Raw genomic sequence first — 21,505 nt, forward strand, 5'->3', positions numbered from 1 at the left:
TGTTTTCACCGCTTATGTCTGCAAAATCAGATGTGACATTTAAAAATACTTAAGAGAACCTTTCAGAGTGACACAGACTTGGCTCGCACAAAGAACTTGAGCTGGTCTTGCTGGCTTGTCCAAACTAATCAAAGGTGCTAGAGAGGCCGAAGTCCTTAACTGGACAAATGAGTCCAAACACTACCAAGGTGCACTCATTGTGCCTCATTTATGGGGAAATAATGAGTGGAATAATAATTAGTAAACTGATCCCACATGTGACAGCATCAAAACTCGTCGTACTTAATGATGGGAAAGGGTCCGCACAGTCTACTTGTCACTTTTACTGAATACAAGGAGACATTCAGACTTTTTTCATTTCATCAAGATGTAGCATAACGTCTTTGTTACTTCAGGGTTTCTTGGGGCTAGAACCTTTCCCAGCACTCACTGGCTGAAAAAAAAGAATTCTTTACCTTTATACACAAAAGGACAGCAGTTGTGCTCAAAGTGTAGGAAAAGTTTAATATTTTTGGGTGTTAGCTTTCTTTTGAAGAGATTAGGGATTCTATGTCAATCCTATGCTCTTGCATGAAGTATAGAGCCGTGGTTAGCTTAGCAAAAGGTGAGGCAGCTTCACACTGCAGCATTCGCCGAGCTACGGTTGATTTACAGAGCTCATAACACGTCATCACGAGTTGAAAAAGGATTTACTGTCTGTCAAGAGAACTCTCTTATGGTGGTTTAGATTTTAAACATTTTTAAAATATTGTTAATTTTCAGGCTGCTAAACGTTGTTTAATAGGGATCCTCGTCAGAAGGAGGGGTTGGAAGGAGATAAAACGGTTGTGTTTCTATATTAAAAACCATGAGCAGCTAACGAAAAGTAAGTAGCATATCATTAACTAGCATTATCACTTCTATGCTATGTAGACAGATGCTGCTTTCACTTTTCACTGACTATAACAGGTCAAAGATCCAACACGCACAGTGTTTCTTCATTTCATTGTTCCGTCCTGATCTCCAAGTGTATGGGGCTTTTAAACTGTGGTCCTTCGCTTCAGCTTTTATCTTTTTAACCTGTTTTACTCCCTGGATCTGACCTCTACACACAATATGATTTAAACCCTTTGCTCAGCTTCTCTCAAATTTTGTTTTGTTTTATTTATCTAAATGTTTTCACGCAGTTTTCAAGCAGTGCAGCAGTAACAGTGTTGACATGGGAACAAGCAGTGGGGTGAGTGCAACGTTCTCACGATTTATCAAAATGATGGCCAAATCATAAAAATAATCATTTTCAATATAGTTTTAATAAACAAAAATGAATGGACAAATAATGTAGACATTTTTCCGGTGTTTACTGAGAGGAGAAGTGAACTCTGAATCAGCGTGTGTGCATTCTGAATTGCATGCTGGTCTTTGACAGATATCGCTGATTTCCTATAGCCTCTCATAAGCTGCTTTGTTTTCAACCTCAGTACACAAAAAGTTCCCAGCATGAAATATTCTGCTCTGCGAGACTGTGAAAGCTTGTCAACTCAGCAGCGAGCCCGCTTCAGAGCCGAGACAAAGCAGGGCTTGATCACACAGTCAGAGAGAAAATGAGGCGGCCGCCGGGAGGGCTGGGAATTGAAGTGTTTTTTTTCCCTTGTTCAAGTTCAGACTGGGGTTCGTCTGGTGGCAGGTGGTTCAGAGCAGCTGAATAGGGAGCGGTCCAGACTCTCCTCCTTGCCCATCACACATGGCTAACTTATCAGAACAGACACAATGAAAACAGCCCGACATCCACCGGGTCTGTAATCTCTGTCAGGGATGAGACTTCCATTCACAGATGCTTTCAGCACATTTGTCGACATTTTTTTCCCCGCTCCTTTTTCCTCTCCTTTACTCTCGGCTTCTGTGGTATCTTGGCATTGTTTGTTAATGTGTGTGTGTGCGCTCACAAAGAAGGGGGGGCTGGCAGGGGTCACGGTTTGCCGGCCCGCCTAGATCCATCAAGAGGAACAAAGCAGGGGGAGAAGAAACAGTGCCAAGCCCCCTGAAATCAAAGACTAGGTCTGGGATTGGGATTTGCTCCAAAGGACTGGACCCATTTTGGTGGTGCTGGGGGTCTCAGGGAGCAAAGGGGAGGAGTGGAGATAAAAACAATAATCAAATCTGGCACAGCGTCTGAGGACCGGGCCGGTTGAGTGAGCTAGTTAAAGCCTCTGCGTGCAGCATCCTTCCATATGCTTCGTCCCTCCTCTTTGAAGCCCGCCTTGCTTTTGTTCTTTACATAACTTTATCTGATATTTGGAAGGCTAATTTGGATGCATTCTATGTGGGGGTGCAGAAGGGAAGCACGGGGGTGAAAGGTCGGCAGAACCGCCAGCCACCCACAATTCCACAGGGAAACTTACAGGAAGGTCAACACGATAGGACACCAGCAACGCAAAAGCATATGCACAGTGTTTGAATTATTGTAGCTCTGTGCAAAGTTGATGACAATGGCCAAGCGGTCAGGGGGCTGAAATCCCTTTGCAAACAGATGCCGGGTAGCTTCGGTAGTCTTTGAACATCAGCTTCCCCAGCAGAAGAGACAGCAACAGGCTGTAAACATAAATATGAATAAGCTCTTAGAGAGGCACAGGAGATCTAATAGAGCAGATTTACATGAGCAAGACTCCCCACTTACTTAAAAAAAGGATTTCACTCGATAATAAGTGTTTATGACAAGTTGAAATGAATAGAAAATGGAAACGGATCATCATCTTCGAGAGTGAGTTAGAAATACATCATCAAAGCTGACTGAGACATAGGCAATTTATTGTCTTTAATGGTTATCTTCCGTTAAAAGGTTTTATGAATGACATTTAGCATGTAAGCATTAACATAGCAGCAAACCACTAATATCTATGTATATCTATAGTGGAGTAATGGAGTAATGTCTACCTAATCTTTTGAATGAATTATACGGTGTATATGTATGCATCTTTGCATTTCTTTACAAAGACATCTGTGAACGATCAACATTTTAATAATGCTGTGTTGAAATCTAGACTGCAATTTGGTCAATTTCTATTGTTTCTTTTTCTCACCTGTCCCAACCGGGAGGTAAATTTAACATACTGTCAAGACAAAGAAAAACAGTTCTATCTAAATTAACAGAGCTGAGGCAGAGCAGGTTAGCAGCTTTCAGTATCAAGATATTACCCACAACTTAGCAGCAACAGAACAAAGCAATTTATCATCAAGGTAATATTTCTATCATGTGGCCCTGGAAGCTGCACCTGCTTCTGCAAATGAGTTGGATGTTGTCCGAGCAGCATGCCTTTAGACAGAAACATGATTATAAAGGAAAGAATCGTCATTAACCTTGAGCTCTAATGACTTCCTGAAGGGACCTTTTGACTACCATCCAGAGGCTTGATGGGGGGCAGCTTTTCTCATCAGCCTTGGCCTCTTGCCATGGTGACAATCAATCTGTGTCTGTTCTGTGGGAGATTATTTTCAAGCTTACCACCTTTTTATTTGAGGGAGTTGTATTTGGAAGCTCAAACTGGATGTCCTGCTGGCTGGACCCCTGTAGAGATCCCTCTCCTGCTTTATTCTTTCTCCATGCCCCCTTCCATGGAATGCCAGTAAAATCATTCACTATTGAAACTTCTCCTGATGATGAGCTGATGCCATATGAACACACAAATAAGTTATGGCTACATTTAAAACGGTACACTTAAAAGTTATACTGTCAAAAATCAAAAATAAGTTCTAATGACCTATGAGATATCCTTTTTCCGGAATTAACTCACCGGGGGATCAGCACCATACGCAGAGAAGAGTCATGAAGTCAGCAAAATTTCATTGACACAACTTTCTAAGTCACCAAAATTGCTAATTCATGTTGCTGTATGTATATTTTTGACCCAGCAGATTTGATCACTTTTTCTGTTAACCCATAATGAAGTCACAAAAGAACCAAACTTCGTGAATGCTTTTTGTGACAAAGAAGTATGTGTTCCAATCACTCTATCACTCAATCACAATAACTGGAAACTGAAGAGAGCCACGACATTATGTTCTTTACAAGTGTATGTAAACTTTTGACCACAACTGTACATAGATTTGCTGTTCATCTTTGTGCCTATGGTGTATGCCTGCATATAACCAACCAGTCAAGTAGAGCTTTACATCCATGTACAGTATGTCTATCATTTTATCGAACGTCATCCTTCAAGGTTAATGCAATCAAAGCAGTTCTCCAAACTGTTATTAGATATAGCTTTTATTGAGCTCATCTCAAAAACTCTGGCCCTGAAAGAAGAAGTGTGGAAGTGATTACCTGCTGATTGGCTATTAGCCATAGAGCCGTCTCATTGGGATTTCTTCAATAGGAGATTGTAACTGAGGTCACCATGAGCAATATCCCAGTAAAGACAAAAGCCTTTAAACTTGATTATTGCAATAGTTTGTATTTTGATACTGTATTGTTTCCTAGAGATAATGGTTGTTCAATATTAGATAGGTGGCAGATAATGGTTTAGTTTCCACAAAAAGCATCACAATGATGTTGGATGTCTGACTTTTTTCACTCAGAGGGTGATGCTGGATGAAAGGTCATTGTGTAAATTAAAACCACACGGACATGCAAGGGTGGCCATTTTGATATTTAAAAAAGAGAAAATGTTTCAGCGCAGGCCCGCTGAGATCTGTGACGTGAACACTTAAGAAAGCCTCCTCGCTCAGACTACCCACTCAGACCCACATAAGAACACGCATGGCACAGGGTGTAGTGATACAGAGATTTGATCCCAGTCCCAAACAGACTCTGATCCTGGATGGATTGATCTGAGTCGATCACTAAAACCAGTACAACGGCAAATAAACTCAAAAGAGCCTTTTTCTCCACTGACGAGCAGGAGGTGATCATGAGGAATTAAAGTCCATCATATTGATCCATCATATGAATCATTTCTGTCAAAGAAATTGAACATATTGTACATCTTTTACTTTGAACGTGTCTTTTGAAACTTCTCATTCATTCTGTAGACACAACATCCACTGTAGCCTGTCCATCCCAGGTGCCGGAAAGGATGTCGTATACGTACAGACAGTAAAGTCCTCTGAGGCGATCTTTGACTATACAAAATATGAATTTAATTGAATAGCATCATCATGTTAAAACTAACACAGCCAACGCCGATAGGGCTACTTGGCTGGCAAAGTATCGCAGACAAGTTAAATGCGTGTTGGGAACATGTATAGGTTCATTTTAAGTGCCTCATCACTCTAAACAATCAGATTACATTTCTTTAAATGTACCGGTTGGCAGTAGGCTTCATGGAATGCATCATCCAATGAGATCTTGCTTAAATAATTCTCAACTCTTTCAGAACAAGTCCAAAGAGAATCTAATACAGATCAATAGTTATGACGATATGTGTCATATATGTGTGTATACATGTATAGAACTAGGAGTTTTAATATGTTTGTGCAAATCTGTATATGCTCGTATATGAATGTATGTATTATTCATAATTAGAAATTTGATCAATTGAAGCAGTGAAACAAAAAACCTGATCTATGCAATCTCATCCTAAAAATGATTGAATGTCATTTATTTTATTTTGCATAGCCCAAAATCGCAAATTTTCCTCAGAGGGCTTTACAGTCTGTACACATGCAACATCCTCTGTCCTGAAGCCCTCACTTCGCGCCCTGTTCCTCCAACAGTTAGCCACATACGAGGAACGGAGCCAAAAGCAACTGCAAAACCAGGTTCGTCAAGTACTGAGTACTTAGTGAATCTATTATTCTACATTCTTGTTAGACTGGAGAAGAATATTTTGCCTGACCCATGAGAGGCATGAACCTGAGAATTAAAGAAAAGCAGCAAAAACAGCTCAACCACAAGTGTTTTGATTATTCATCTGTACATCATAAAGAATGTTTATTGGATGTCTTCAAAATACACAATAAACCATAAGAGAAGGCAGGATGAGAACCCTCAGCTCATGTGAACCAAGGAAAAAGGAATGCAGAGCTTTCAAACACCCACTAAATAAATGAAAGAGATGATGATTTGTCCTCTTACACCTGTACAATAGCTATCAGTTTACGGACCTTCTCTTTTGTAAAAATGTACCAAAATATTTCACACGTTTGAGCAATGCAGGACACGTCCCCTCACAAAGGGTTTGTTCTACAAATACATTTCTCCAGATGGAATATTTATGATTTCCCTTCAATTGTATTACGATGATAAACATGTCTCCTAAACCAAATGGATCTGTTAATGATGTTGCATGTTGACAGAACATGAGCCAACATAACAACGCTGTCTTTAAGTTGCAGCCAATGAGCAGGGCATCCTTCACTTTATCTCGTCAAAATATGGGAATTGTGATGTTGCAGCTGAAACAATGTGTGCGCCAATCCTCACAGCTGGGAAGCTAATTTGTGCCATTTCATCTTTTTATCTGAAGAGGTGCAGAAGTACTCATTAGTCTGGCAGGCTTACAATTCATGTACAACAGGACAGAAATGTGAAGATTGGTATGCCCTAAAATGTTGGTTTTCAGTTGGTCAGCTCCAGCTTTGTCACAACCACAGTGTTGTATTTGTGTTATTGCACACATAAGAGCTTTAAGCAGTCAGTGAAGATTTGATGTTTTTGGCTTTCCATCAGATGAAAGCATCTGCATTCTAAAAGGCCTCTGTGACGCTGGCTCTGGCTTGTAGTAAGCATGAAACCAATGTCATGTGTGTACATTTCTATTTTCATGCCCTGTGGCAACCTCCAGTTCTCCCCAGTAAAGACAATGCTAAATGAAGTCCATTTGGACTCAGATAGATCATAAATTAGGGTATGTTTTAGGGTGTGCTTACTGTGATTCACAGGTCTCCTCTGCAACTAAAGCCTCCAAGTTTCTCCTCCACATTTCAAATTCATTCATAAATTGTGAAAAAAAAATTGTGACAGTGACAGCATTTATCCTAGACGGTTCACCGGGACTATGCTCACTTCTTATGAGCACTCTGAGTTTTGCGCAGTATGCCCAGGAATGGAGACTTCTTTTAATGCTGCTTGCTTGCTTCTGGAACTTGATAACCCCAGATCCTCAGAGACTGGCTTCACTAGAGGAGCGCTTTCTGCAGACCTGCTGCCGTCAATCCCACAGACATGATTCAGAGGGGACATTATGTCCTCAGCTCCACTGTCACAGATCCAAAGACATGCCCCCTGTGAAGTGCTTCAATAAAGTCCAATCTTGTGTTATTCTAGTTCTCTCTCTCTCTCTCACACACACACACACACACACACACACACACACACACACACACACACACACACACACACACACACACACACACACACACACACACACACACACACACACACACACACACACACACACACACACACACACACACACACACACACACAATAAATAAGACATACTATGTTGTAAGGTAATTTTGACCATGCATTTGTTACGATGAACACAAATCAAGGAAAATACATGGTGACAAAAAGCACATTCATTAAGAGCAACCACTTCTTTTCTCTCTCAGAAATCAAGTGCGGTTTGAAGGCTTTCTGGGTGATCCCCTGATTCACAGGGCTCATGACCCACACCACCGGGCCCTGGGTCCTGCAGCGGGACAACCTCTTCATTGAGAGGGCTTGGTCCCAGCGGCAGGCTGGACACACAGTAAACCGGACCCAGTCGCGGTGGGGCCTTTGCATTGCATCCAAAGGTGGAGTTCAGTCAAGACAAATCAAAAAAGTCTACATGGAGACGGATCAGCAGCTAGCTGCTCAGAGCCTCAGGACAGCCCTGAGGTGTCCAAGTAACTCTGCAGCTTCCTCACCGTGCTTCTGTCCAGGGAGCAAAGGTCAAAGTCAAAAGTAGTGTTTGTGATGTGGAAGTGTCCCGTCTCTTCAATGAGGTTCACAATCTGGAAGATAGAACAAAATCAGTGGTGTTCTATTTTATGAAAAAATCCATGACATTATAAATGTGGACATTTTAACATGTAACATTCTGAACACAGGTCTGCCGTCCCCTGTCCGTAAAGGGGGGAGGTTGGGATTGGGGCTGAAATGTGAGACAAAAGAGATGGAGAGAGACAAATAGAAAGACACACAGACACACACAGAGAGACAGACACAGAAAGAGAGAGACAGACAAAAAGAGACAGAAGGACACAAAGACGGACAGACAGACATTTCTGGTAACCTTTTGGAAACTTTCCATGGGAAGTTTAGGTGGGGAATTTTTTAATTGTTTTGAAAAGCATATAACGGGTAACTTAAATGTCGTTGAGAACAAGACTATGCACCTAGCCATGTTATTTTAAATACTAAGTTCATTTGTATACTGTAGGCCAACTTGTTACAGCAACGAGTAGGATGTATGCATGTCTACACAAAAGTGCACCGACTTATCACAAATAAAAGTAATTAGTGCAAATGAAAGGCTGAGCAATTAAAAGGTAATTCCAAACTACATGTTAAAGATGCATGCAGCACATGCTGTGTTTCTTTGCAAAGGATGTAGCTAACTGTTGTAAAGCAATTCATTTTTTATCACTATTTTATTCAATGTTGAATGAGTAAAGTCCTACTCACAAATATATGAATTAAGGCAAACATGTAATTAGCATTTGCAAATGTTTGCATGCATGTCTGCTGAAACAAACCAAATGTTGTTTTGTCATATATACCGAGGTAAGTACAGTTAAATTACCCAAAAATGTCCCTGTTTATTTCTGTTATTCTCATATATTCCTATTCCTGTCCCATGGAAAGTTTCAAACTTTGAATTTTGTAACCCTAAGTCCCTCAGGACCCTGAAGGATAATGTGGACTCTCCCCCTGTCTTGACTGACAGAGGTGGATCTGTTATGCAGGTGTTATTGCTTTAAAACTTGGTACCGCTAAGAGAAAAGGGAGTCCTGAGATTACAAGTAACACCGTCCCATATATCTTATTGTGGGTACAGTTTTCAAGAATGTGAGAAAAGTTGGAGAGGTTATTTACGGCGGGTCAGATCAAAGTCAGACACTGAGGTGTCACCGCTCTGGTTTCAGCTTGCTTCCATTTAGTTTAGGATTCATTTCAACTAGAAACCGCTCCCAAAGAAAGAGGTTCCCTCTGTCCCCAGACATCCGCATCACGGTGCGCTCTGTGGTCCAGGGTGAGCACCACCAGAGTGCAGTGGAGCCTAACACTAAATCATGGTCCAGCGGAGCAATTTGCTCAGCCCCGGCCAGATCTGCTCGATTAGCACCAGGTAACACAGTGCACACCAATCGGCCTCCGCTGTGTATTGGTCTACATCTCGTTTCCCTATCACAGCCGAGTCTAGTTAGGAGAGCGAGGCACCACTTGGGCCCGGCCGAGGGAAGACCCCCCACTAGCGTCACATTATAGGCCTCCGGAATGTCACAGAGAAACATGCAGTCTCTCAGGGAGGAGAGGTTAACCAAATAATTCATTGGTGCCAGATGAGGACGCAGATTACAGAGGACCTGTAACAGATCACAGCTCCTCTGCTAATCCAACAGAGCCAACTAATAGCACAGACATCAGAAGCTCAGCAGTTCAGTGCAACCTTTTCATTGAAAACAATAAAGCCCCGACAACATTTGAGGTTCTCTTTGTTTGTGGCCTTTGATTTTTGGTTTGATACTAAAGGATTGGGAGTGCACAGCTAGCCCACTCACAGGAACTCATATACACTAAAATGGTCGGGCCGGTTATGAAGCTCTGATGGAAGCCACACACAGAAAGAGACACTTCTCTAGGGCTTCACGCAGACAGTAGCCGTTGGCCGTTAGCCTCACATCTGAGTGGTTGCTGGCCAAACACAAAGTAAATATGCTGGAAAATCAGACTGAATATCTATTGTTATAGGCATGCAGGCTTTTAGTTTAACGCTACCAAGTTTAAGCAAAGGGAAGTGCTTATGTTAGCCGCTATCAGCTAAATACACCTTAATCTACCACCCAACTGTTGACATTGTGGGTATATTTGGCGGAGTTCAGACTAAGAAGAAGAATGTGGGTAATAAAAAAGACTGTCAGTATAAGATGCTGGAGTTCGATGAGACAAGAGGAAACGGCGGGTGATCATGAGGTGGACATACATACCTGTTGCAGTATATGACCTTCTCTGAGTGTCATCAGTCTTTTGTGCAGCTCCACCAGCTCGTCCAGGTAGGCCTGGGGAGCACAGAGCAACATGTGGTTAGCTATACACAGGACCATCTCACCAAGCTGTTCTTAAACACCTTATATACGTTTATTTCATGGGAGTCATTAAGAAGAAGCCTAGCAGAAGGCAAACGTATCGAGCCTGAACCCTTCATCGTGCTGGCCACCTCCCCAGAAACTCTTTAAGTTTTTTTTACATTTACATTTCTCCAATGCTCAGTGGAGTTCTGCCCTGATGGGCAGGCAAAGACACGTGCACACCAGCGGGACAGAGAGCGCGCGTCAGAAAATTACTGTGTCCGCCCGGCCGGGAACTCCACTTGAGCGTGGCAAAATCAAATAATATGAATTCTATAATAACTTGTGAGCCATTGCATGTCTTTAAGGGTGTTGTATTATTATACTACACGATGACCCATTAAAACACAAAGTACATTTGTGTAATAGACTGAGCCAGATGAACATTTTTTACTACAAATATCACCTCATCGATTGATAGGGACAGACTTCTAGTGGAAAAAAACGGTTTTATCCAAAACTCTTGAACGTGCGATCTTTAACCACCTCTCCTCCTATTTACACCGTAACAACCTCCTTGAGCCCCACTAGTCAGCCTTCAAGGCAGGCCATTCCACAGAGACTGCTCTCCTTGCTGTCTCAGAGCAAATCCACACTGCTAGAGCTGCCTCTCTCTCCTCTGTCCTCATCCTTCTGGACCTCTCTGCTGCATTTGACACAGTCAACCACCAGATCCTTATTTCCTCCCTTCAGGAACTTGGTGTCTCAGGCTCTGCTCTCTCCCTTCTCTCGTCCTACCTCGACGGCCGCACCTAACGGGTAACTTGGAGAGGATTTTTGTCGGAACCTTGTCCTCTTACTACTGGAGTTCCTCAGGGTTCCGTCCTGGGTCCCCTCCTCTTCTCGCTCTACACCAACTCTCTCGGCGGGGTCATTCACTCGCATGGCTTTTCCTACCACAGTTATGCCGATGACACCCAACTAATTCTCTCCTTCCCTCACTCGAACACTCAGGTGGCGGCACGGATCTCCGCCTGTCTGACTGGAAAAGATTCTCCGACCCATGACTTGACGGTCAACTTTGGCAACTTCGTGCTAACGCCCACTTTGACTGCTAGGAACCTCGGTGTGACACTCGACAGCCAACTCTCCCTGACTCCCAACATCACTGCGACAACACGATCCTGTAGATACACGCTCTACAACATCAGGAGAATATGTCCCCTTCTCACTCCGAAGGCAGCGCAGGTACTGATTCAGGCTCTTGTCATCTCACGCCTGGGAGATACTGCAACTCCCTCCTGGCATGTCTCCCTGCTACCGCCATTCGGCCTCTGCAGCTCATCCAGAATACAGCAGCTTGACTGGTCTTTAACTTTCCGAAATTCTCCCACACTACTCCACTCCTCCGCTCTCTTCACTGGCTACGGGTGGCTGCCCGCATCCAGTTCAAAACATTGGTGCTCACGTACCATGCTGTGAATGGATCGGGTCCAGCTTACATCCAGGACATAGTCAAACCCGACATCCCGACCCTCACTCTCCGCTCTGCATCTGCAAAACTGCTCGTTCCTCCCTCACTGAGAGCAAAACACTCGACTAGATCACGACTCTTTGCTGTCCTTGCTCCGAAATGGTGGAACGAGCTCTCTGATGACATCAGGACCGCAGAGAGCCTTCACATCTTCCGCTGCAAACTAAAGACACACCTCTTCAGACACTACCTCGACTAAAAGACTAACAAATTGAAGCACCTAAGTGGCATTATAAGTACAATTTATCTATAGCAAATGGGTTTATTTGATGAAATTGCACTTTCTCGTTTCTTGCTCTTCTGAGTTTGTATCCCTATAGTTGAATGCACTTATTATAAGTCGCTTTGGATAAAAGCGTCAGCTAAATGACATGTAATGTATTGTAATGAAGACAGAAGAGCCTGTTTTACCTTATCACAGTCTAGGTTTCTGTTCCTCTGCTTGCTGGGACTCTTCAATTCCATTATCTGACAGAGGACAGAGTACACGGTCACTCTAGACACATGGAGCTACACCCTTGTGCTGAGTTAAATTACACTAACCACAAGAATACACAGCATAGCATATCGTGTTACCTGGTTAGCAGTAGTCTTAAGTATGGGTGGGACTTCATTCCGGGATGGGGGGGAGGGTGAGGAGCTGTCACTCTCACTGCCATCACTCAAACTGACCCTGGGTAGTTTATCATAGGAGGAAAGATAGACAGGTGTTCAACGAGGCCCAGACTTTGAGGTTTGTGTCTGACCCAATGCTGACAGCAGAACGAGTAGTAAACATCCGGTATATCAGATCTACCATTTATACATCCAGCAGACTCAAAGCAACATTAGCATTCATCTGGAGTCGAATTACTGTCCATCCGATGAATGCACGTCCAATATGAAATCTCTCTTTTAGCTCTGGTGTCTCTGAAGGTCATAAATGCTCTTCCAGTTCACCAACCAGTCTGCTGGACAGGTAGAGGAAAAGTGGAAACTGCACTTCTGGAAGAATACTTTGTGGGGTCATCACTACAACGACTGTGGGTGAGTGGGGAGCACGGTCGTCCTCCAATCAGAGGGTTGTCGGTTCGATCCCAGGCCCGGCTAACCCGCATGCCGTTGTGTCCTTGGGCAAGACACTTAACCCAACATTGCTTCTGTAGCTGTGACTACAGTGTGTGAATGGTAGTTACTGATGGCAGGTGTCACTGTGTATGGTTCTCCTGTCATAAGTGTATGAATGGGTGAATGATGTCATGTAGTGTTAAAGCGCTTTGAGTGGTCAGAAGACTAGAAAAGCGCTATACAAGTACAGGCCATTTACCATTTACCATTTACACCTTTCACATTACACAGTCATTTGATTGTGAATTCAATACCATTGACTAGTGCAGCTCTAAATACCAAGAGAAATGGGACTACCGAGCTCTAAAAAAGGAATGGATAGTGTTGCTTGTATTATATCAGCTGATTTACATTATGTCTCTTTATCAATGCTGCCTTACTGCAGTGATACATATGCAGTGTAAGCATATTTAAATTCATACAAAATGTATTCCCTTAAGATGTAAAAAAGATGAAAAATCAACCCCTCCAATGTGCGTTTCCCCAGCAGCATTAGCCGACGGTGCCTAGGCCCAAGTGTGGTTCCCTGTCCTCCATCAGCAGGCCCACTAACCTGCGTTGGTGGTGCGTGAGAAGCGCGTGTGGCGGTCGCTCCACGTCGGAGTCTATGTCGTTGTCGTCGTCGTCGTCGTCCTCTGAATCGTCATCGTTATCATCGGAGTGCAGGTCCTGTAGCACCGACTGCAGCGGGCCCAGCACTGTGGGATGGTGGCAGAGCTGTCATTACTTTGTCGGGGCTCGGGTGAAGGCACGAACAAGGCAGCGGTTCATGTAAGCTGGTCGAATAGTGGAAGCTGTGGTTGCACAACACTTTTACTCTTCACTTTGCTTTTTTTGCAAAAACACCTAAACCAATGATGCATTAGTCGGCCTCTCTGATCAGCGCCTCTCAGCACAAATCTGGTCCACAGATACATTCTTTCTTTATATGAATGGCAAACATACATTGGGGATTATTTGCAGCAGAGGATTTTTATCCATATTAGGTGCACTGGTGAGTATTTCTGGCAGAAGGACAGCGGAATGAAGTGAAATACACTACAGTCAGTGTGTCTGTGGCGATGAAAGGACAATGACATCACAGAGTGCAGGAGGACGCATGTGCACATGCTGCTCTGCACCAATCACCTACGGACAGGGCTGCAGAGAGATGCACGAGTTTTCATGCTCTGAGACAAGGGTTGGATTCGAATTGTCAAATCTGCTTAGGAAGGTTCCTAACTGAGGAAAATGACCCAGAAGTAGTGTGGCCGCCATGATAAGTGCTATTCGAGTTCTCTAAATGTTAAGAAAATGAGCTTCAATGCTTTTCTACTCTGCTCCTTTAGCATAGAAAACACTGGACCATCTTTTACGAAAGGCAAGGAGATATTTCTGTCACACAATTCCTTGCGGGGGCAATATTTAAATGGTGACATATAGTGACGTTGACCGTTCATGAGAAATAACCGAGAAACGTAGATCATGTGAGTAACCGTTAGCATAACTCATTTATAGTGCAACCTTGTTAATAAAGTAATACTTTGAACCTGGTTATGTCGTCTGCACGACTCCACTGTAACAACACGGACGGAGGCATCTAAGATGCGCTTCTTTATAGTCCATTTTCGGAGGAATTGTAGTTTCGTGCTGCTGACTGACATCACTAACATGCGTCTCCTGTCGCATCATAAGTACTTAGCTTAGTGAAAGTGGATGTCGGATCTAAACACCGCGGCTGACTTTTCCGAACTCCTCATAAATTCCCCTAACCATCTTTCCTTGACCCAGTGATGTTTTCCACAGAGGTCAAGGAATAGTGGTTAGGAACAGACGTTAGGAGGCAATTGTTTTGACAATTCGAATGTAGCCAAGAGATTCTCCGTGCATATGTGCATGGGGGGGCTAACAGGAAAGGTTACCTGTATGGGTGGGGCCAGGTAAAGCCACCCTTTTCCTGATGATGAAGTCCACCACTGCATCCAGAGAAAATTACAAACACACAAGCAGAGGTCACCCTCAAGTAAAGCAGAGGCCAATGCCCCACACTGGTGACCCTGACCTCTGACACTCGCTCTAGTCCAAAAGGATTTCTAGAGCAATGACACTGGACCTCTCTATGGACCATTTGGGACTGAAAGACACAATGAAGAAGAGGTATCAGCTGAAAGTTATAATTACCTTGCCGTTGGTGGTGTGTGGGAGCAAAGCCTGAACTGGAGCTGGAACTGGCTGGACTGGGCTGTTCTGACTGGGAGAAGAGAAGAAAAAAACAAACTGATGAATAAAACCTACAGGAGATTGTCAATGTTTACTTTTGAACTTTTGACCACCTTCATGCTATGATATATATTAGGTACAAGTTCCCACGGCTCATTATTTAGTGCGAGACGGAAAAATCTTAAATATGTTCATTATTTACTGACTGCCTGGAAAATAAAGCATAACAAACTGAACATGGGGGGTCCAAGACTGATTTCAGTTTCTTTGTTATAATTACCAAGGCTGTGGCCGTCCACCAAAGTTGATTTTTTTAATGATGTTTTACAATGAACCATTTTTTTGTTTGGAGTGTGAAAGAGGCTTGAAGCCCCCAGCAAGGGATCAGTACTCCGTACCTGCAGGTGTTGCTCTGTGTCAGGACTGGTGTGTCAGACGGATGGATCCCTAAACCCACGTAGCCTTTGAGGAGTCACATAGGTCTGTCTTTGTCGCCACTAACACAATGTCATGTTGGCATCTAGCTAATGAACACACTGCTGTTCTGCTTGTTTTAGTGTTTGAGCCTGAAATCTCCATCAAGCATTAGAATTGGCTGATCCTTTTTTGGACACACGTATCGGCGTAATCATGATACCTATTTTGAGTATTATATGAATATTGAAGAAAAAGAAAAAAAGATCGACACCAACTCCTGTATGATAGTATTTGCTACAAGTCAGATGGTACCGCAGCACAAACAATCGTCTTAATGTATAGCTCTAAACATCTTCCATGACATATGAGACATATTAAGTATAAATGTAATGAAAAACAGTTAAGTTAAGACTTTTCCCTGTTACTATAGCTCAGATCGATATCTTTTAGGACTTGAGACCTCACTCCTTAGACAGTCACGTGTTGCTCTCAAATTTGCTCTCAAAGGCAGCTCGTAAATTTTAACAAGGATGCTCTCGGGAACTAAGAGCTCCCCCTAGTTGTCTTTGTCAGATCAAATGGAAACACCAGTACGTCAGATTGATTATCTGACCCCTGATTGGTTGAAGCCCTTTGAAATGGAATACAATTCACTGCACATTCCCATCTCGAAAATGAAAAAAAAATGATAAGACTGATTGGAGAGGGATTCCTTTTCTTTCTCGCAAGAAGTGTGTAGCGCAGTCTCCATCCAAGGATTGTCTTATTTTGCTGTGTTAAAGACGTTTCCGATTGTCCCCCTTCATACTAACGTAGCCACAAGTATAGTGAATATTTTCAGGTTTTCTTATCTTTGGCTTTCAGTAGGAGAAAGTGTCAGCGCTCTGAAAGAGTTCATAGCATCTGACAAAAATAAGGACACAGCAGCTAGACAGTACATGACGCAAACTGAATTGAAAAAAAAATAAAGAAAACCAAGAATCAAAATGCACACAGGGGAGTAAACCGAGAAAGTGGTTTCAAGTGATGGGTCAACAGTTTGGGACAACAACAGAACCTAATGGAACAATTACATTGCTGTCTGCACATGGGAAGTAGAACATAACCTGTGGTCTGGATGCACAGGTTGCCTCTTGGCCAGAGGCGTGAAGAAGAGACACACAAGGACTCTGCTTTAGTGGTCCTGCTGTGCTTATTCTACCTCTTTTCAACCAGAAATAAAAGGAGTACAAGATGAATAGAAGAGCGCTGTGCCGTGTTCAGGACCCTCGGAACACGTCATTCATGGTTATAGAAATTGAAGTAGGATTGTTACTATCAGACTGTTTCACCATCAAGTGGAGTAATACCAGTGTACACACCTTTAATAGTGCAAATGTTGTGTTTTTGAGTTTGTTCAATTGAATAAAGGGAAGCCACATATTTCCTGCTGTTATAGCTAGCTATCTGGAAGCCAACTAGCTACATACATACATACATAGGGGTTTATGCTATAATTATATTGTATAGTCTATACGTAGTGCTGTTTTTGTTGTCTTTCTCTATGCTTATGCATAGGTGGATTTAATCATTTCCCCATAGTACATTTTGTGACCCACTCAGACCAACTGGAGATGTGGATGTCTACAACGCGTCCTTCTAACAGCAGTGTAAAATGTACATGTGGCTCCACAGAGACAAAGTGTGAGAAGCCACCTCCAGAAGAAACAGGAGAAAAAGAGAGCTGTGAGGACAAAGGGCAGAGCGACTTCAATGGCCGTCACCTCCCACCGACAAACAGCACACAGCTGGTCTGGTGGTTTATGGGACAGTTCTTCAGACGGCCATAAATCTCACCACGGCTCCTTTTAAGGGCCTTTGTCCGCTTTGCTCAAAGCTGACCTCCTCAGAGACAACTAGTCTTTAGCCATAAATCTGGCCTTTTCTCTTTACTCTTGGCACAGTTAGAATGGCCAACAAGAAATGTCAGCAAACAAGACCAAACCGAGCATAGAGCATTTGGTTAGCTTGTCTGATTCAGCAGGGGCAGTCCAAACAGTCTCACTCTGTACAGAGACATTGTGGTAGGCACACTAATCTATCAGCTCATTCGCACTGCGGTTGCTGCGGTTAACCCGTTCATGGTTCTCTCAGCTGTTGGGTCATTGTTGCAGAGTCAATGCAAGTTAAGGCCAAATGACCTCAACTTTATTTATTTGACCTAGTCACTTTTCTTTCAAAATGTCCATGTCAAAGCCGAAGTTCTATATCTATCATTTCTCTTAATATACAGTAAATCCTGTTTCATTCCATTGTAAGGGATAACAGTATATGCAGTATATTAAACAAAAAACACCCACTGGTTAAGAACTGGTGGTTAAGCTGGTTAAGGAAGTGTTTCTTCCACAACTGAGTGCATATTTCAAATATCTCTCAAAAATTGTGCTGCAAATATTAATGAATTATCCTTGACATACAAGTTAACATGAGTTTCATAACGTGTACAAAGCATTGCATTTTGCTTTTATCAAATGACTTGTGCAGGTGACGGTTCCCTCCTCGCGTGTGCTTAATGGCTTCCCGGGATGACGCTCCAGCCGGTTCTCCCTTCATGTCATCACCTACTCCACATTTCCTCCCATCTGCCATTTCTGGCCCAGTGCTCGGGTAGAAACACTGAGATCAAACAAGTGGTCAAATAAGAAGGGAGAACTGCGCTCACCCACCGCAGTCGCTAGCCTGGGGAGGATCAAACACCTGGTATTTGTCAACCCACATCCCCTTTACGGCCGGCCCGACCCCCAGCCTGTCCGTGGGACAACTTGAGAGGCATTTACATACAGCGCAGACAAAAACATGGGTTGTGCTTGTGCTAAGTCATAACTCCCCTGGCTGAACCCCTAAGGAGAAAGATACAAAGACCTACGCTTTATACAAGCTTAAGAGAATAGAAATGAAAACACCATGACAGGAAAGAAAAGTGCTCAAAGCGCAGGGATTTAGACCTTTCTCACACAAACTCCTTTTAAAAGCTAGAAGGATTAAAGGGAAAAGCGGGCCATTCACGTCTCCCCTTTCTCCTCAGGTGTTGTAAAACCATAAATCTTTCTTGTCTACTATTTGGCTTTAAAACAGCCTGGCTTTATGGTGAGGTCCTCCCCCAAATGTGTGTGGACCAGGCAACCCAGTCAAATGTCAGCATACTCATGAAAGCAGCCACTGTAGACGTGAAGTATAATCCTACTCAATATGTGGAGCCGGATACGATTCCACATCCAGTTACTTAATCAACAAAACACACTTTTAGGGTCCCAAAAAGCAAAATTCCTTCTATGTGCTTTTACCGTTAATAGGTCAACAAAACTGGATCATGTAACCATCTTGCTTCAGTTTTGTTTTCCACTTCCTGTTTGGGCCACCCAGATGAATGAACCTGAGGTAGTTAATGACAGCGCGCCCCCCCCACCACACTTCCCTTGTCCAGACCCCTGTGGTTCTTGGGACTCCCATTAGAAAAAGTTTTTCTCTCAGTTGGCCATTTGACTTTATAGCATATAGCCAGGGAAGGACTGACCACCAGCACACCGCCCTCTTTGAAGCCTTGGAGGAACTGGGGCACTCTCCACAACCCCTCCTTTCACCCCTTTCTTCGGGTACTGGCTGGTAAGCTTATATCAGGGAGTTCAATGTGCTCCCAAGAACCCTTGCACTTGTGATTTCATTGTATAAACATGACATCTATCACACTGCTGTCCATCATAATGGAGGGATCTTCCTCTGCTGCCCTCCCTAGAGTTTCTTCCTTTTTCCCCCTCTGTTTAAAGGCTGTTTTTCTTGTGCCGATTAGAGGATTCAAGGACAGAGGATGTTGAATTTGACTGTATATCCCTCAGGGGATCATTTATAATTTGTGATTTGGGGCTATACGAAATAAATGTAAATTGATATTGATAACAATGGCAAAGACATCGTACTTACATCCGATTTGGTAGACTGGTCCTCAATATCCGAGTCATTGGGGTCCACCCTTTCCTGGAACGGTAGCAGCGTGGAAACCTTCCTTCGGTCTGCCTCAGTAGCTTCTGGTCGCAGTTTACTCATTCTATCCTTCAAGAGATTCTTATCCAAATGTTGAGTGTCTGACCCAGACGGTGGCTTCCCTGCTGGATCTCCGAATCCCTTTTTACGTTTTTTGGTCACGCGATTGTCACGGTCGGGGGTGGACAGACGCTTGTTTAGAACCGCCCCGTGGTTCCCACCCTCAGTCCGATGCTCCTTGGACAAAGACTTGGGTTCCTTGAAGCCCATTTTAGGATTGATATCTCTAAGTGGTTGGTTCTCTTTGGGTTTCCTGGAAGGTTCTTTGGGGGTTTTGCTGGGTTCCCAGTCGGAGTCTCTGAAGGCACTTTTTGGCTCTTTTGAGTCTTTTGGAGGCTTGTCTTTGTGGTCCTTGGAGGGCTTGTGAAGTTTGGAGAAGCTGCTGCTGTTGGTGGTGCTGGTGGTTGTGGCGGTGGTGAGAAGGGTGACACCGCTTCCTTTGGAGCCATCCTGCGAATCAACAATTCTTTCATTAGACAAAAACGTCCTTTAGAGCAAACGGCAATAAGTCCAAATCATGACGGCAGATTCAAGCAGGTCTAGAAAAGACAAGAAAGTCTACCCAACTTTTAGGGTGCTGGTGCAGAACTACACAGAATCATAAGCTACAAACGAATAAACCTCAGCAACTAAGGATTAAGGAGCAGTGGAAATCCCATCTTTAGGTCAGTGGGCAAACATAATAGAGCGAACACTGACTAATTCTGTTGGTAGGACAACCTGGTCTTGCATTGCAGTGATAACTGAATTTGGTTTAACTCTCGACATGTGTGCTGGTACGGTTGTCCTCTTTGATTGACTTGATTGTTAACTTTAGAACACATTTAGCCCTTTAGCCCAAAAATTCATGGTGCCAATCAACAAATTGAGCGAAAAGCAGAGAGCGAGGTCAAGTCAAGATTCATCTTAGCCTTTGACACAAGAGGTAAGCTCATGGCGCCCTGCAGCTTGGCATCACAGTATACTAAAGGGTCTTGTTAGTCTCTATGGACTTGAGAAGCAAACCCAAGACTTTTGAGGGCCTTTTCAGCAGCCACATGCACACCCTTAAAAGTGGAGCGAAGGCTAACATGGAGAAAGGAGGAAGTGCATTCCTTTTAACGACTCTCTGGGCCTCACCTCCAGCCCCCATGTCAATATTTCATCAATGCAGTAAAGCCATTAAAGCAGTCTAGACGACGGGAGGCCGACAACTTTGGAACACCGCCTCTAAAACCTTTATTTTGTTTATCTGTCAGTGACCTCGGGACCTTAGGGTGTAAAGCTGTCGGCTCGTGTCTGAACTCCAACGCACTCCTCGGCTGCAGTGATCCCAGCCCGCCACACATCGATCTGCTTTAGTGCTCTAGAGGGGACACGGTGCCTCTGCTGCCACCAACATGGATTCACCAAAGGGGCACTCTTTAACAGACCTCTCAGCACCATGACATTGAGCAGCTCACCCAGGTTCATGTAAATCAGTTTAGGGGTAAGAACAATAATGCTGTCCGAACTGAAACCACACCATACCACACCATACCACACGGTTACGGATTTATGTTTAACTTTCTAGGTATATATTTTGTTCAATCAAACAAGAGGCCTGGATCAAGTCATTTATTATTATGATTTTGTTTTATTACGATTTCACCATCTAGAATAGCAGTTTAATAGGCATTATGTGTTAGAAATGCGTTAACGTATTTCCATCAATCGTTAATCCATTAACGCAGACAATAATTTCCTCATGCGTTAACAGCCATTCTTTTTTTTTGCATTGGGAGGGGCTTAACACTGCGGCGCAAATTAACTGGGAGAATGGAGAAAATCTCTGCACTCTTAAATGGACATTTTCATTTGAAATCTACCAGACGGCGTGTAGTTGATAAATACAAAGCTATTTGTGACCACTGCAAAACGTATCTTATCACAGGAGTACTACGAGCCTGAAGTAATACTAAAGGGTTACACTGAATTGATATGAGCCCACTAGCTCCC

General features: G+C 43.4%; 1 protein-coding gene across 7 annotated transcripts in view; it reads right to left on the bottom strand.

Annotated features, from left to right (window-relative positions):
• Positions 1-5,871: 5,871 nt before the first annotated feature.
• mllt3 (MLLT3 super elongation complex subunit) overlaps positions 5,872-21,505 on the bottom strand; it is a 38,029-nt gene continuing 22,395 nt past the window's right edge. For 2 of the 7 annotated variants that reach the window (XM_078105772.1, XM_040181876.2), the window contains exons 7-14: positions 19,409-19,978; positions 14,996-15,065; positions 14,737-14,790; positions 13,389-13,533; positions 12,305-12,401; positions 12,140-12,196; positions 10,114-10,185; positions 5,872-7,917 (exon numbers count right to left, since the gene is read on the bottom strand). In XM_078105772.1, coding sequence (XP_077961898.1) covers positions 7,786-7,917; positions 10,114-10,185; positions 12,140-12,196; positions 12,305-12,401; positions 13,389-13,533; positions 14,737-14,790; positions 14,996-15,065; positions 19,409-19,978 — 1,197 coding nt within the window. In that variant the 3' untranslated portion in view covers positions 5,872-7,785. The remainder of the gene's footprint in view (positions 7,918-10,113; positions 10,186-12,139; positions 12,197-12,304; positions 12,402-13,388; positions 13,534-14,736; positions 14,791-14,995; positions 15,066-19,408; positions 19,979-21,505) is intronic. The other 5 variants (XM_078105773.1, XM_040181877.2, XM_078105775.1 and 2 more) reach the window with 3 other exon arrangements.

This window comes from Gasterosteus aculeatus, chromosome 7 (assembly GCF_964276395.1).
Source record: "Gasterosteus aculeatus chromosome 7, fGasAcu3.hap1.1, whole genome shotgun sequence".
Taxonomy (NCBI): Eukaryota; Metazoa; Chordata; class Actinopteri; order Perciformes; family Gasterosteidae; genus Gasterosteus; species Gasterosteus aculeatus.